Source organism: Polypterus senegalus, chromosome 1, assembly GCF_016835505.1.
Source record: "Polypterus senegalus isolate Bchr_013 chromosome 1, ASM1683550v1, whole genome shotgun sequence".
Taxonomy (NCBI): domain Eukaryota; kingdom Metazoa; phylum Chordata; class Cladistia; order Polypteriformes; family Polypteridae; genus Polypterus; species Polypterus senegalus.
The window spans coordinates 123,355,343-123,372,832 of NC_053154.1; the positions used below are offsets into that span (position 1 = coordinate 123,355,343).

The 17,490-nt window shown below is 38.3% G+C and overlaps 1 protein-coding gene across 6 annotated transcripts in view; it reads left to right on the forward strand.

Moving 5' to 3' along the window:
* plch1 (phospholipase C, eta 1) overlaps positions 1-17,490 on the forward strand; it is a 362,819-nt gene that overhangs the window by 307,205 nt on the left and 38,124 nt on the right. For all 6 annotated transcript variants that reach the window (XM_039757367.1, XM_039757373.1, XM_039757329.1 and 3 more), the window contains 3 exons: positions 2,024-2,118; positions 4,576-4,673; positions 17,053-17,232. In XM_039757367.1, coding sequence (XP_039613301.1) covers positions 2,024-2,118; positions 4,576-4,673; positions 17,053-17,232 — 373 coding nt within the window. The remainder of the gene's footprint in view (positions 1-2,023; positions 2,119-4,575; positions 4,674-17,052; positions 17,233-17,490) is intronic.

A 17,490-nucleotide genomic window follows, 5' to 3' on the forward strand; every position in this document is an offset into this window, starting at 1 on the left:
GGAACTCACTACCATCTGAGCTTAGAAATATTGAATCATTTTCACGTTTCAAATCTAAATTGTTTAAGACTGCTTTTTCTCTTTGATTACAATTCTCTATCTGATTTTAATTTTTGTATTTTAGTTTTGTTTATAATCTGTGTTTTATCTATTGTTTGGTGTCCTTGAGTGTTTAGAAAGGAGCCTAAAAATAAACAGAATGTATTATTATTAAAAAAAACAAACAACAGAAAGGTCCTTATCATCCATGTACTATCTGAAGGTCTGAAACTCAACTGACATTGAATATATATGAAGAGGCTGAAATATTTAAAATGGGGTGTGGAGATAAGCAGCCCTCTACTTTATGCTGGTGATTTTGTAAATATACTTCTTACCACCTTACAGTGAAGTGACTATTTTTCATGTGGTAATTGCTGCCAGACATAACACAATAAACCATTCTGGATCTGAATCTCATGATGAATGTTGCATGTTTCTCCAACATCTGTAAATGTTTTAACTGTAGATACTCCTTTTTTTTCTTCCACACTCCTAAAAGTTTTCATTAGTTTAATTGGCAATTCAAAATAGGCCCCTGCTTTAATGTGAGTGTGGGTCTGCATGGGTTGGCACTGTGATGTACTTCTGCTCTGTCTAAGGCTTTGCCTTGTTCGTTGCTGCCAGGATAGTCTACAGGCCTACAGTGGCCTTGAATTGGATTAAGTCAGTCTTAATAAAGTTAATATACAGGTGTGATGCCCTTAGCTGCCTGCATCCTTGGCATTAATCTCTTCCCAGGACATCGATAGTCATGTACAGAAGATGGTCTAGGACAATGAGGACTCAAATAGCAAATTCAGCAGCGAATGCCTCCGCGACTGCAAGACTTTCCAATGGTGCGCACCCACAACCTCAAATACTGAGTTGCAGTGCTTTTATAACAAAATTGTGTGCTGCCACAAACCACTGATGCACATTACCACAACAGGTTAATTAATAAGATGAGAATATAAGTATGTTTAAGTATGTGACAAAGCGTACAGTGGCCGTGCCCGAGCCTAACGTTGTCTGCCGTCCACAAGAAGGCTTGAGTGTCAGATAAACAAGGGCAGCAGGACGCATAAAGGAAGAGGGGTGCAAGGTTTAGCATACACACTTTACTGAATTGAACCATGTGGGATTTCTTTAAACAGGTATGGTTCCCACAAGCCCTTTCTCTGTCCCTAACCCTCTCTCTCTCTGTTACTCTCATACACACATTGGCTATGCAGCAGTTAAAGAAATTTTCTTAAGGATATGTGGTGTTATTTTAAAAACATGTATTTCAAAGTTAAATAAAACAAACCCACTATGCTTTAAGCTGATTAGGATCAATCAGGGTGGCTACCCCTCTGATACAAATGTTTTTTTAATTTCCTTTCTTATTCAGAAAATATACCTTAATTTTATCTTTAGCAACATGTTCAGTAGTGATCTATTAGGCTTTAATAAGCTATCATTACAACATTTATCAGCAGCCCTGTAATTACGAGTGTTGCCACATTGCACATTTTAAGCGTAAAAAAAAATATATCTGGCATCGATCAATACCAGCTTTACCAATATTAGTGGCATTAGGGAACTGTGAAACTATATTAGTGGCATTAGGGAACTGTAAAACTATTTCATACAGATAGATAGAGATAGATAGATAGATACTTTATTAATCCCAAGGGGAAATTCACATAATCCAGCAGCAGTATACTGATACAAAGAAACAATATTAAATTAAAGAGTAATAAAAATGAAAAGAATTAAAATAAAATTAATGTTCGCATTTACTCCCCCGGGTGTAAATGCGAACACTTTCCTTTTGTATAAATGCTGCTTTTTCAGAAATGTCACAGCTGTAAAGCTGTTGTGACCCAAATATAAATTTGCCAAAAATGAAAATAATGCCACTGCCTAGGTGATATTCTATAACACTGTCATCAGAATTATAATACTGTGTATTTATTATGTAATTGGTCTGTGAACTGCTTTATTTTTTCCCTTTCCACAGAAAAATGGAAAATCCAGATCCAAGTCTCAGAGTACAGAAGGAGAAGAGGCAGCGCCACATGATGTCACAGGGAAAGAATCATCAGCACTTCACAGGTTTGCTCCCTTGAAGATATTCTGCACCATAGTTTTGCTGTAAACATTTCAGTACACTGTTAGCTAGGTCAGCTATAACAGACGTTGTTTCTACTGCCGTCTGGGGAGAGGACTTTGGCTGTGTTGTCCCTGCTATTATCTGGGACTTTATGCGTACAGATTAGAATATTTCATTTGGTGTTAAGAACATTTTCAGTTAACCTTTATAAAACAAAGTAAGAAAGGCATGCCATCACAATTAATAATTTGAAAGACATTATAAATAAATAAATATGTAAAACAGTTTTGTTATTGTAATATTAAATTAATCGCTTTACCCAGCATGTCCTTTAATCCCTTTCACATATCTCTTTGTCAGCCTGCGCTTGCACATTATGCTGAGATAGACAGATGCAGTAGATAGATTGGTTGGATATAAAGCTGGGTAACAAATTAAATACAGTTCTGGCTAATGGTTTGTCTTGTTTAAGACAGTATGATTTTTAGTGGAAAATGCCTTTGTTATTGCTTAGAGCAGCACTGGCAATTGATCACCTTTGCACAGCTAGCTAATGAGAGAGAACAGAATTGACTCAATGCTAACTTCACATGCAGTGTCTCTTGCCCTTTAACTAGTATAATAGCTATCTTATATTACCTGCAGACAGTGTAAAAATTTGACTCTATCTTATCATTATTTTTTTTTCTCTGCATTGTAGTGTTATAGTATACACAAAATATAAGAGATTTAATTTAGTACAGTACTAGCAAAGTCATCCAAAGCAAACTCTTTAGTCTAAATACAACAAAAGGTAATGGATATTTTCACTAATAAAACAATCTTAATGAAAATTCTGTACAGTTAACATGCATTGAAAATAAAGGTCACTGTAAATTGCAACCCCAATCCCCAAAAATGTGGAACAGCATGGAAATGGCAAACAAAAACAAAATGGAGTGATTTGTAAATTTGCTTTGAGCTGCCTTCAACCAAAAACATTATAAACATAAGTTATTTTACATTTAACTTAACCAAAAACGTTGTTTTTTAAAGATACACATTTATTCTAAAAACTGATGCCTACAACATGTTCCAAAAAGTTGGTACAGGGGTAAATTAGGACTAACAATGATGTGATAAGTTGAAATAACAACATATTGTGAAACAGACAATGTTAATCAGGGGGAGGCAATCATGTTATAGTATACAAAGTAAGTAGCATCCAAAATAATTTAGATCTTCAAGAGCATGGAAGGGTACAGGCTCACAAATTTGCCAACAGATGCATTGTTGAGTAATCCAGTGCACTGACAACATAGGCAAATTGGTAGGATTTTGGACATTTCACCCTCTACAGTACACAAGTTTCAAACTTCAACTACAGTTTCAAAGAATCCAGTCAAAGCTTAGTGCCTAAAGAGTAAGGCTGAAAACCACTTCTGAATGCTTGTGATCTCCGATGTCTCAGACATGACTGTATTACAACCATCATGTGCCTGTAATGGCTAACACAACATGTGCTGAGCAATACTTCAGTTAACCTGTGTCAGTCAACGACACTTGTCACTGCATCCACAGATGCAAGTTAAGTCTTTACTATGCAAAGCAGGAGTGCTGCGGACTTCTCTTGGCTTGGTCTAATCTGAGATGGATTGTAGAATGGTGGGATCCTGCTTTGTGGTCAACATTTCAAATAGTTTGTGAAAAAAACAGCCACTGTGTTCTTTGAGTCAAACTGAAAAAGCTTTTGTCAGCGTCAGGTCCAAATTATATGGACCTGTGTCACTGCCAATGGCATGGCTAACTCTCTCATCTCTGAGGGCACCATTAATGCAGAAATATATGTTTAAATTTTGGACTAACGTGTACTGCATTCCAGAGGATGTCTTTTTCAGGGACATTCATGTGTTTTCCAGCAGAACAACGCCAAACCACTCTGCCCGGATTACAAGTGCATGGCTGCTTAAGCAGAGAGTGCGGATACATGAGTGACCTGCCAGCAGACCTGACCCATCTACCGACTGAGAGTGTGTGGTGCATTATGAAGCACAAAATATAGCAAAGAACGGGAAAAAAATGGGAAAATCCACCTTGCTAAACGTAACCAACTTGTGTATTTAGTGCCTAACAAGTGTTATTAAAAGAAATTGTGATGTTACACAGTGAGAAGGACTCGATTGTTCCATTATTTGTGGAGCTTGTTACAGGCATCAGATTTCACATGAGAGTAAATGTTATATTTTCTAAAAAATGAAAATGAAATGAAACATTAAATAATGTGGTGTTGTAGGGTTTTTACTATAGTACATGGTAAACAGACTTTACAAATTAGTTTTTTATTTAGGATGTTCCATAATTTTCAAGTTTTTTTGGAATTGTGGTTGTATTTCAAGCCAGAAATGAAATATTATTTAAATACTGAATTTTCTATGAATTTGGAAATCTGTAGCTGATGATTTTGTTTTTCTCATCCAAAGGACAGGCTGGCGTAGGAAGACAATAAAATTAAGTAGAGATCTGTCGGAATTGGTTGTTTTTACAAATTCTGTTGCATCTCAAGATATTCTAGAGGAAGGTAACGTATAAATACAGTACTTATTTACGTAAAGAGTTTTTTGTTTTTTTTGATAAGTGGATCCTAGATTGTTGCAGAGACAAGACAAAAAAAGTATAAAGTGCTCATTTTGGGGCTTTAAGCTTCTCCATGGACCAGTACTGTTGCTTTGTAAATGGCTTTTTTTTCTAGCACTGGGGTCATGAGAACAAAAAAAAAAAACTTCTGTTTCTAGCATTTACTATATCATATGCATGATTTACTCTCTCATTCCTTCAAAATTATCTGCATGACCTAGTTAGTCATGTGCATGAGATAATTATATAGTATGCCCTGTAAAGGCTACATCATTATATTGTGTACGACCTACTGTTCTACACTCGCACAGAAATTATTTTCTAGTTACCCTACAGTAATTTGCAATATTAATAATAATAATGGGCCTTGTGATTGCACTTGCTTTGGAAGACCTTGCATATATTCATGTCATTAATCATGAGTAACAGAAAACAGAATATGGTACACATTTACAAATATACCTTATAGTACCATGTAAACATCTTTGGCCAATGTTTAAAGTTTCTTATCTGGGTAGTATGTGTTTATTTGCTTTTGAAAGGCATATATTATCTTAGAATAAATGCAAATGGACATCAGTGCAATAACAATTAGCAAGAATGCCTTGTGATTTTAAAACAATCCAGCATTCTGTGTGTCCTCCCCCAAAATGCAATGCTGGAGCAATTACTTTGGCACACTGGTATATAATTTTTTCAAACAGTTAAATTATTCCACGCTTCTTCAGAGATTTGCCACCACTGGTCTTCTGGCTATTTTTTGATCTTTTTCTTGCAGTTTCTAACGATGCGGGTTCTACTCCATGCTCCCATCTAGGCTTCTGGGGAGCTCTCGAACCCGACACGGTTGGAAATGTCACCGATGAGCTAGACAGTGAAGACATCAACAAAGAAGCAAGGGGATGGTGCAAAGAGTGCAGAGTGCTTTTATTTAAAAACAAAACCAAAAACAGTATCCAAATGAAGAAGTGCAGTATCTCAAATAGTTCTTAAAAAAATAATCAGTTAAAACAGGTGAACTGTGGAGGTTAAAATCCAATAAATACATCCTTTTATAACAAGGTTAAAATGATAATGGCTGGAAGCAGTCTTGTCTTAAAAATCCGGTACTTTCTTAGTTCTACTGGGGGCTCCCCTGCTTCTCTCATATGTGCCCCGCAATAGGGGAGTCGCCCTGCCAGCAAATGCAGCTCCCCCTATTCTGTTCCGGTAGAGTTTTGATCCCCGGCTACGTAAGGCTCCAGTCGGACTGAGACTTGGGTTCCCTCCCCAGCAGCCAGGGAGCTCATGCTGGGGCTCAACACACCCAAAGCCTCCTCGACTGCTGCTCCCTTCAACGGCCAGTCGACTCTTCTGCCGGTGACTCCAGCTCCTCAAAACTGCTCAGCTGGAGTGACAGCTTCAAGTTGGCCAAACACTCTTCCGGGGCTCTCCTACTAGCTGCATTCAACCTTCAACGAGCCTGATCTCACTCGCTCATGCACCAGCTTTTTCCTTTCTGTCGCCTTCTTCTCCCTTAACCTCCATTCAGATTCTTTCCTTTTTTCTGACTCCCTATCTTCCGCGCACTTCAACTATACTGTATATTACGGGGACGTGGATCAGGTGTGGTGATTAGCAGCTCCTGGCATCAATTACAGATGCGCTCAGGAACCGCTCCGGCCACACTACCACACCCCCTCCTTAAGCGCCGATTATCTATTTTAAAAACTTTTTGATCTGAGCTGTGGACCTGCTATACCACATAGTTATGTTGAGGCCAAGGACTTGAGATGGCCACTGTAATGCTGTCAGTATTTCTCTGCAGACTTCATCCTCCAAAGTAGATCTTAATTGTGTTTATAGTGGATTTGGAGTTGTTAATGTGCTTTTTTCAAATAAAATATTATATTAAGGGCACAGCATGATGGATCAAATTCATTTTATTTTGTTCAGAAGTCATCGATTCATTCAGCATGACCAGATCTCCTACATCACCACAGACCATGACACAGCCACCACTGTATTTCACAGAAGACTACAGACCTCCTGATGCCTTTGTGAACCAAAAACAATTTTTTAAACTCATCATTACATAACTCACTCCATATCTTTCAGCTACTGTTTGTTGATCCATGCTTTATGGTTTTTAACCTACTGTGATCTCTTCTGCTTGTTGCGTTTCCACACCAGTGGTTTCTCAGTGGCAAAGTGCTCTTCAAAACCATTTCTTTTAAGACACTTTTGGATGCTTAACACATGTTTTTAGTACCAGATGCTAAGTTAACGCAAAAATGGTTTAGTCTTTCATGACTTTGTTCCTCACAAGGGGGACTTTGAAACCAACAGCACACATACCTGGATTAATATGGCTCTACTTTTTAATTGTATTGGGTGGTCCAGATCTAATTATGCAATTTTCATTACGCTATAAATTATTACATTTATTACATAGAGAATTCACAAAAAATTCTTTTTGTTGCTGATAGATGGCAGCACCTGCCCTGCATTCCAAAATGGCAGGGAGACAGTTGTCATTCAAACAGCGGGTGCAATGTTTTCGCCTTTTCATAATTGCATAATTAGATCTGGACCACCCTGTAGTTATACTTGAAACTTTTCTCCAGAAACTCACAACCCTCCTCTATAATATTAATTCAAATTTATTTCTTATTATTTCCTGTCCAGGCTGTAATATTAAATAAAATGTAGTGAAAACAACTCAAGGCCATCTTCTATCTTCAACAAGAACACATTTGCAAGAACCGGCCATTCAGCTCAATGTTCATGTAGTGGCCTTTTGGTGTTCCATGCAGGGTAGGGACTGACTTGAGAGTTCAGTTGAAGTTACTTGCTGTTCCTGCATGTAAAAGGGTAATAGATTGTCTCTGATAGACTGACAATTTTTATTAACTTTCTGTGTTGATAAGTTTAATAAGTAATAAAGTATGCAACTGTTTAGGGGTTTTGAATTCTGAAAATTGTGTTTGTTGTGTCAAGGTGTTTTAAAAAAGTGAAAAAGTTTTAGCACTATGCTGGGATGGCATCTTTGTTTTGCCATCACACCTGACATTTTGGAGTGTGGACTACCAAGGCGGGTACCGCCACCCCAACCCGACGCAGACGCACGCAGAGGCACAACTTCAAAGCACACAGAAATTTTATTTTTCCTTTTCTCTTGTGGGAAATGCCTTCCCTGTTCCCCACAAGTATAATACGGTCTCAAAAGCACACAGCACAACACAATTCTCTTCTTTTTCTTTCTCTTTTCTCCTCCACTCCTCCAGGCAAGCTTTGTCTCCCTCCTCCTGACTCTGGCTCCTGGAGTATTATCTGCTGGTCCCTTTTATAAGGTGCCTGGAAGTGCTCCAGGTGCTCATTCATGCGAGAAGGGCTCAGCTGCAGCACCCCCTGGCGGCACCCATGGGTCCCAACAGGGCCGTATCTAACTCCAACTCCCATGGAGCCCTGCGGGAGTCCGAGGCACCACTGCAACCCAGGGGGGCTGCCACCTACCGCTCCAGGGTAGGTAATGCTCTGGCCATGCTTCCTCCCCCGGTCCTTCCAGTGTGAAGGTGTCCCGGCTGCACACCACAGGAGCAATTGCATTGGGAGTTTCCATGATAATAATACCCAGAATTCCCTGGAATCTTTGATGTCATTGGGGCAAACAGCACATTCAGTTATGCAAGTTTTCTTATAATGACTTTGCATTTGCTCTATTATTAGTTTCTCAAAGGCAATTTGTCTTCCTGGGAATGTTTTTCTTTTTTTTTTTTTTTTTGCTCTTATCGGTTTAATTTTGGGTTTTGGTGAAGGTTTGGGTTGTTTTGTGGTTACGACTCATATGTGTTATTTTAACTAAGTCTCATTTCCTGGTTTATCTCACTTAAAATACTTAATGGAAATCTCAAGACAGTATACTCAAAGCAGTAGAGAGCTGCTTCTGAGTTCCTGTGTAACGTAGCTTTCACAGTTGACCCTCAGCAGTTCCACAGTAAAATATTTCCAAACTGGAAGGCTTGTGGTGTGTATCTCCCATTTCGTGACAAAATAATCCCTCATCAGTGCATATTCGACATAATTTTTAAAACTGTTTTGAAGTTGCAAGTAGAAGGTCCTCAAAATAATGTTATCTCCACCAAGAAGTATCTGTGGTTCTTTGTGTGAAAAACACAACTTTCTAACATTTCTGCAAAGTTCACACTAACTAGCTTCCCTGTGCTCTTGTTGAAGAACTTCTTTTAGAACATTAGAACACTCTAAACTAGAACAGGCCATTCAGCCCAACAAAGCTCGCCAGTCCTATCCACTTATTTCTTCCAAGAAACCATCAAGCCGAGTTTTGAAAGTCCCTAACGTCTTACTGTCTACCACACTACTTGGTAGCTTATTCCAAGTGTCTATCGTTCTTTGTGTAAAGAAGAACTCCCTAATGTTTGTGCGAAATTTACCCTTAACAAATTTCCAACTGTGCCCCCGTGTTCTTGATGAACTCATTTTAAAATACAAGTCTCGATCCACTGTACTAATTCCCTTCATAATTTTAAACACTTCAATCATGTCACCTCTTAATCTTCTTTTGCCTAAACTGTAAAGACTCAGCTCCTTTAATCTTTCCTCATAATTTAACCCCTGTAGACCTGGAATCAGCCTAGTCGCTCTTCTCTGGACCTTTTCTAGTGCTGCTATGTTCTTTTTGTAGACTGGAGACCAAAACTGCACACAGTACTCAAGATGAGGTCTCACCAGTGCATTATAAAGGTTGAGCATAACCTCCTTGGACTACTCCACACATCGTGCTATATAACCTAACATTCTGTTAGCCTTCTTACTGGCTTCTGAACACTGTTGGGAAGTTGATAGTTTAGAGTCCATTACGACTCCTAAATCCTTCTCATAAGGTGTACTCTCGATTTTCCGACCGCCCATTGTGTATTCAAACCTAACATTTTACTTCCTATGTGTAATACTTTACATTTACTGACATTAAATTTCATCTGCCAGAAATCTGCCCAATTCTGTATGCTATCCAAGTCCTTCTGTAATATAATGGATTCCAAATTATCTGCTAATCCACCTATCATTTATATATATTAAAAATAGCAGCGGTCCTAGCACTGACCCCGGTGGAACACCACTCATAACATCGGCCAGTTCTGATGAGGTTCCTCGCACCATCACCCTCTGCTTCCTGTGTCTGAGCCAATTCTGCACCCATCTAAAAGCATCACCCTTGAACTCCCACTCTTTTAATTTGATGCCCAACCTCTCATGTGGCACCTTATCAAATGCTTTCTGAAAGTCCAGATAATCCAGATAAATAATATCATAAGCTCCACTTTGATTGTACCCTTTTGTTGCCTCCTCATCGAATTCCAGCATGTTAGTAAAACACGACTTCCCACTTCTGAACCCATGCTGACTGTTCAGAATACCTCCTGTCCTTGCAAGGTGTTGCTCAATCTTATCCTTAATAATACCTTCCATTAATTTTCCTGTGATGCATGTTAAGCTTACTGGCCTGTAGTTGCTTGGATCTGCTCTGTCACCTTTTTTATATAATGGGATGATATTTGCCATTTTCCAGTGCTTCGGAATCTCTCCAGTGTGCAGTGACTTCCTAAAAATATTTGTCAAGGGTTTATATATGTACTCCCTTAAGAACATGAGGATAAATATTATCTGGGCCTGGTGATTTGTTTGATTTCATCTTATTTAATCTGAGCAGCACTTCTCCCTCTACAATTTCCAAATCCCTCAGTACCTCCTTAGTAGTTGCGTTTACCTCTGGCAGGTTATCCACTTGCTCACTTGTAAACACCTCAGAAAAATGTAAGTTTAGGGCATCCACTCTTTCGCTGTCTGTGTCTTTTAATTCCCCTTTACTATTCCTGATGAACTTGACCTCCTCCTTAACTGTTCTTTTACTACTAAAATACTGAAAGAATCTCTTGGGGTCTTCTTTCACCTTAATCTGCTAGATTCCTCTCCAACTGTCTTTTATCTTCCCTGATATCCTTCTTAATGGTTGCCCTCATGTTCTCATACGCTCTACGATTCACTTTGCAGTCATTAGTCTTATATAGTATGCCTTATACAGCAGTTTTTTCCTGTGCAACTTATTTTTTAAATCTTTATTAATCCACCATGGAGTTTTTTTTTTAGTTTCCTATTAATTCCAAATTTAGGATTTTGTATCTGTCCTATTTAGGCTTTGTCGCATCTGCTCAAAATTAGCCCTACGAAAGTTCAACTTAACAATTTTATTCTTTGCATCTGCACTCTTACAAAATACTGAAAATTGTATTACATTATGGTCACTTGACCCTAGTGGTTCAATCATCTCTACACCCTCAATTCTATCCTGATTATTACAAAATACTACAGGCTTCACCCCATGTTGGTGCTTTAACATGCTGTGTTAAAAAACAGTCACTGATTTCTTCTAAAAACTCCTGCTATTGTGCTAATGCATCTGCAAGGTTATCCCAGTTAATATTTGGATAATTAAAGTCCCCCATGACTATAATATCTCCCTGTAAACTTGCCTTTTTGATATTACTAAAAAGATGTGTGTTGAAATTACTGTCTGAATTGGGTGGTCTATAACACACTCCTAAAATAAGACCTCTTTCCCTAATATTTTCCAGGTGAAGCCACATGTCCTCACTAAGATGGGGCTCATCATCCAACTGAATAGGTCTTACATTTAAACACTGATTGGCATAAACAGCATCCCCACCTCCTTTTCTGTTCTGTCTATCCTTCCTAAAAAATGTGTATCCCTCTATGTTACACTCATCCCGATCTTTGTTATTTAGCCAGGTTTCCGTTATTGCTATACTATCATAATTATGCTCTGCTACATACAACTCCAGCTCACTTACCTTATTTTTGATACTTCTAGCATTAAGGCCAGCTATTTTTAATGTGTTACTCCTGCTACATTTAAATGTTTTTTTAGAATTGACATTACTATGCATTTTATTTCTACACCATTGTTTGTTCTTCCAATGTATAGATCTAAATCTGGCCTGTCCTAAACTCCCTGCCCCCTCATTCCCTAGTTTAAACAATCCTCGATTAGTCTACACATACGCCTCCCCAATACATACATGTTGTTAAAACCTTGGGGGCTACAGTTGGCCTCAACTTCCTTTAGTTTTTATACAGTTACACTTCTATAGCATTAACAGTGTTTTGTGTGGTAATGTCAGCCCTGCAACAGGATGAAAGACATAACTGGTTACAAAGTGCACAATACATTGGTGCCCCTCCAGTTCAGATGTAACCCGTCACAGTGGAACAGGTCCCATCTGTTCCAAAAGGAGTCCCAATGCCCCATAAACCTATACCCTTCTACCCTGCACCAAGATTTGAGCCACGCATTAAGCCTTCTAATCTCCTCAATCTTACCTTTAAAAAATAATCTCCTCAATCTTACCTTTAAAAAATACCAGTTGACATTAATACGACTGTTTAAGAAGAGACATGACATACATCTTTAAAGTTAATCTCCATTTTCTTAAGGTGAAGAGGTTCAGTTGCTTTCCTCATAGCTCTCACCCTTAAGTCCTGATATCAGTCTAGTGGCTTGAATTTCTCACCATCACTCTTATGCCCTTTTTGCAATTTGGTGATCAAAACTGAGAGCATCATTCCAGTCGAACCTTCACCATTACATTTCACATTTTAGGATTAATCGCCCTCAACTTGTACTTGACACAGTTTGGTATGTTGCCTGTTTGTTGACTCCAAGGAGTCCATGGTGACTCCTAAATATTTCTCATTTGGTCTTCTTTCAAGTTTCAAATTAAGCGTTGAGCAATTCTGTCTAATAGGTAAAGGTTTCCTGTTATAATTCTATATTTTTTTCTGGAATGTTTCTCTGGAAATGGAATTGGAATGTCAATATTAAAAACAGAACATCAAACATTTAATTTGCATTATTTTTATCTTTGTGACTTTCTGTTTCTTGACTTTTGCTCTGAATTCCTTCACTACATATTATTGATTAATAATTTGGCTTGGCTGAAAGATAGCCTTTCCTTTAAGACTTAACGTTGTCAGTATTGTCTTTCTGTTTTCAGTACTTCCCACTAATAGCATGTCTGATTTATTAATGACCTAAAAGGATATTTATCATTCAGTGAAATTACTAGTTCTTTCAAAGGAAAGCAGATTTATTCTTGTTACTGTTGTGACTTTCTTAATCTGTGCATTAGATCAAAATGGAAAAGGTTGTCAGAGCAGCAATGATTAAAGCGCAATGCAAACTATAGTCAGATGTAGCGGGGTGGAACCACTAACAGAAAGCAGAGATCAGCAAACATGTGCAAGGAGGGGAAACTGAAATTTAAGTCAAAATAAAGGAACAACAATTGTAATGAATTTACTCAAAAACTTGCATGTTTATTTTGCAAGGTGTTTTACAAGCTCTGATGACTGTTTATGTGTGTGCAATCATATTTTGTAGCATAGCCACCATGGTGTCACAGGTACATTTACATTTACTTATTTGGCTGCATACAATATTTGAGATACAATTGGTTCCATTTCCTTTGTTTTCCAATTAGAGCACATACGTGAAGTGACTTGTTCATGGTCAGACAGTGTCAGTAACAGCATTTGAACCCACAGCCTCAGGGTCTACCTGTCTGGCATGTGATCCACAAGCAGTGCATCTCATGCCTAGAAACTAAATATTATCATAACCACACTAAATACTGCCAATAGATTGTCTCCAAAAATAAAAATAAGAATTTGCAAGGAACAGAATTGTTTTCTAAATCATGACAGTTAAATAAAGTTTACCATGGACTAATGCTTGCCGTTGATCTCTTCTTGTGCTTTTCTAGATTTGTGGTGGTTCCACACTGCAAAGTAGGGGTCTCCAACTCTGGTCCTGGAACACTACTGTAGCTAAAGGATTTTTTATTCTAACCCTTAATATCGACTTAATTTATTCCTTAAATGGCACCCAAACAGAAATGAGATGTGAAATGAGTCAACAGATAACAAGCTAAGTTGGGGCCTCAAACTCCAACCAGTTTCCTAATTAGAACATAATTTTGTTGTTAATTAAATGCATTATTTAATTCCATGGCCTGTTGGTGCTCTGATTCTGCTACAGAAGATATTTCCAAAACTGTTGATTCTCTTTTTCCCAAGACCACCATCAAAAAGTTTTGTGGACCTAAGCAGATCAACACAACTGAGACCATCAGTTTTCTTTATGTTTACATATTTTATGATGGACACAGATTAGCTGGTCGTGTGTTGGCCCAGTTTGTATCCCATTATTGTTTGGCTACTAATTAAGGAAAAAAGAAAGTGTCTGAGCCTTAAACAACAACACAAATAAAATTAAAGTGAAAGAATTAATAAGCAGCAAAAACTGGTAACTACACAAGAAAAGGGTTAGTTTAAAAGCCCACTGCCACTGTAGAGCTCCTATGGTCTCATTTATAAAGCTTGCATACATAAAAAAATGGGTTCAAAATGTGTGTATATACAACTTCCCATGCAAATGTAGTTATTTCTCAAAGAAAACGTGATGGGGGAACATACATATATTTATGGCAACCCTGACCCATGACTGTGGTGAGATGTGTGTGTGTGTGTACATATATATATATATATATATATATATATATATATATATATATATATATATATATATATATATATATATATACAGTATATATATATGTATCTATTATAAAAAAAATCTTGGAAGGAGACAAGACATGATTGTCTCAGAGACACTTTCACATTCCTGCGAAACAAGTTTTTGTGCCAAGCGATGTAACCACGCCCAGTGCCGGAAGCCCCATGAGACAAGAGCTTATGCAAAGAGATTTGGAAAAGTCCTGTGTGGTTATGTCAGACACATTTCTTGTAGAGAGACAGAAATGATATTCACTCACGGGCAGTTATACATTTCTTTGTCAAGATGTAATTCCAAACACAGAATCAAAATTCAATATGATATTGATCAAAAGGTAAAAGCAAAAAGAGATTGAATATATGGACGTAGGTGATATGACAGAAGTGCACCGTGCGAAATGCAGATCACTTGGCACGGCAGCAGCAGCAAGCCAGCAGCTGATCGAGCAAAGAGGAGGTAAAAAAAAAAAAACTGTATGCATTTCCCATTGTATTACTGTTTAAGAGGGGGTGTTGGAGGAGTGATCGCATCTTCTTGGGGTGCATTCAGCCGCCCTCTTCACAATGCGAGCAGTAGAGACACAAAGTGGTTGGTGCGTAGCGCACGTGAGGGGTTACGAGCAAAGCGAGCAGCGGGTAAAGCCCCCTAGTATATATATATTGTGAGCTGGGGGGCAGATCACACCCCTAGAGGATACAGACGCTCCTCGGAAAACCCCTCCTAAAAATACTGACAGACAACCTTCAAATTGCTCCCTTACTTGCTAGGCATACTTGCGGCTGCTCTGTCGTGCGATATGCTTTCTGCGTGGTACTCTGCATACTTAAAAGCCTGAACAACACCTGTCGGTTTTTGGTTGTTTGTTTGTCTCTCTCTCAGACATTCCCTGCTCCTGACACACACTCCTTTGAAGAGGAAGATATGTTTGCATTCTTTTAATTGTGAGACGGAACTGTCATCTTTGTCCTGTCAAGGAGCACGTTTACACTTTTGAAAATGACATATGTTTGTTTGCAGCAGAGCTGGCCTTAGGGCAAAGCGACCGCTTCGGGCCCACAGCTGGAGGGGGCCCACTGCGCCCAAGGTTTTTTTTTCCTGTGATGCGACGCTGCTGCGGAGGGCCCCAATGGAGCAACAGACTCCTTCACTCCAACCTCTATTACTAATTTTTTCGCACAGAATTCTTTCTTGTCCTTCTGAATCAAGCAATCATGTCCATGAATGAGAGGTTTAATCAAATGAAACAGCATTTCAACAATTTTGGATTTCTGCACAATTATCAATTAATATCATCCATGGATAATACCTTGATGAAATACTCTATGGACTTAAAAATAGCATTAACTGACTCAAAGAATAATGAATCAGACATTGATCCACAAACACTATGCAGTGAAATTCGCATGTTTGCCAATTTAGTTCCTAGCAACTCAACGGCCATGCAAGCACTGGAATATCTGTATAAGAAGGAGTTAGCAACTGCCATGCCTAATGTTGCTGTGGCTCTCAGAATAGCATTGACTGTGCCTATAACGGTATCTTCAGCGGAGAGGAGTTTTTCAAAACTCAAGCTTATCAAAAATTACTTGCGAAGCTTCATGAGTCACGAACGTTTAAATAGTCTGGCATTGATTTCAATTGAGCAACAGATAGTCAAATCTCTTGATTATTCTGAACTTATTCATGAGTTTGCCAGTGCCAAGGTTCGAATAGTGTCTTTTGTGTGAAATAGATTTCAATATCTGCTGGTAAGTTATTTTATACGGAAATTTCAATATCTCGAAAGTATGAAAACAAGTTTTAAAATCGAATAAAAATGTAAAAACAAAATAATTTGGATCTCATCTTCATAAAATAAAAAATATATATAAAAATATAAAAAGTAAAAAAGTGCTTGGCCTAGCTATTTACCTCCACGTGCTGCCTGGTGGAAACAGCAAAAGCTGGCTAAAATGTAGCTTTATTTGTTAATGTGTCGTTACTTAAGACATTTATGCGGGCCCACTCCGACCTCCATCACTCATACCCTTCACTTAGGGCCTTGTACGATAGTCTGTGCTGACAGCCTGCAAATTTGGCTTCTGTCAGTGTGTTACGGTTACGGTTGTCAGTGTCAAACGGAAATCGTCAAAAAGTGATGGTGGTAGATGCCAGGAAAATGCATTTCTGCAGCTCAGAATGCAGGAAATCACTTGGCGGCCGGAGCTCTGCCCTGGACCCCCTAGCTGCAAGGGTCAGGCCCCTTACTGGGCTCTCGGTATCAGTTTGCTTCCGGTCCAAAATTGTCTAGGGCTGGCTCTGTTTGCAGTGTTTGAATAAAGTTCCTGTCTCTACAACCTCATCTGCTTCTGTGCAAACCTAAACTTTGGGGATATTGGAGAAAACAGGAGTTTCCTGGCAGCAGTAACACTAACCTTTGCAATACCATACTGATCTCTGAAAGTTTAGCTTTTTTATAATTCTAAATAATAAGCTTGAAATGTCACACACTGTGATATAGACAAGAAATAAAAAATATCATAATAATACATACTGTAAAGCTTGTGAACCCCACAATACAACAGTATTTAAGGTCACATTAAGAAAAGCAAAGGTAGAATTGAGAAATATTTTTTGCACTATACACTTGCCATTTTTCTTTTGTAACATCTCCAGTTTTTATTTTAAACAGGCAATCCAGGGAATGTGTTATCCTTCAGTGAAACTCGGGCTCACCAGCTTGTGCACCACAAACCTGAGCAATTTATTTTGTTCAACCAAAAACAGCTCACAAGAATCTACCCATCCGCGTACAGAATAGACTCCAGCAACTTCAATCCCCAGACATACTGGAACATCGGCTGTCAGCTGGGTAAGTTCTGGGAAACTGAGGTTTGTCTGCCATCAGTATTCATTTACTGTATATTCTTACATGAATTTAACATTTTTATAGTAAAAAAAATTCTGAAAACCGGGCAACATATTTTGTACTTATTTTCCATTTCTATCGTATAGCATCTACCCCAGTATACTATTTTATTCCGATGTATGCATTGAATGAAATTGCAATTAGATGTGCTCCACAAATGGTGCCTTCTGAAATAAAGAAATACAATCAATTAATTGTTTG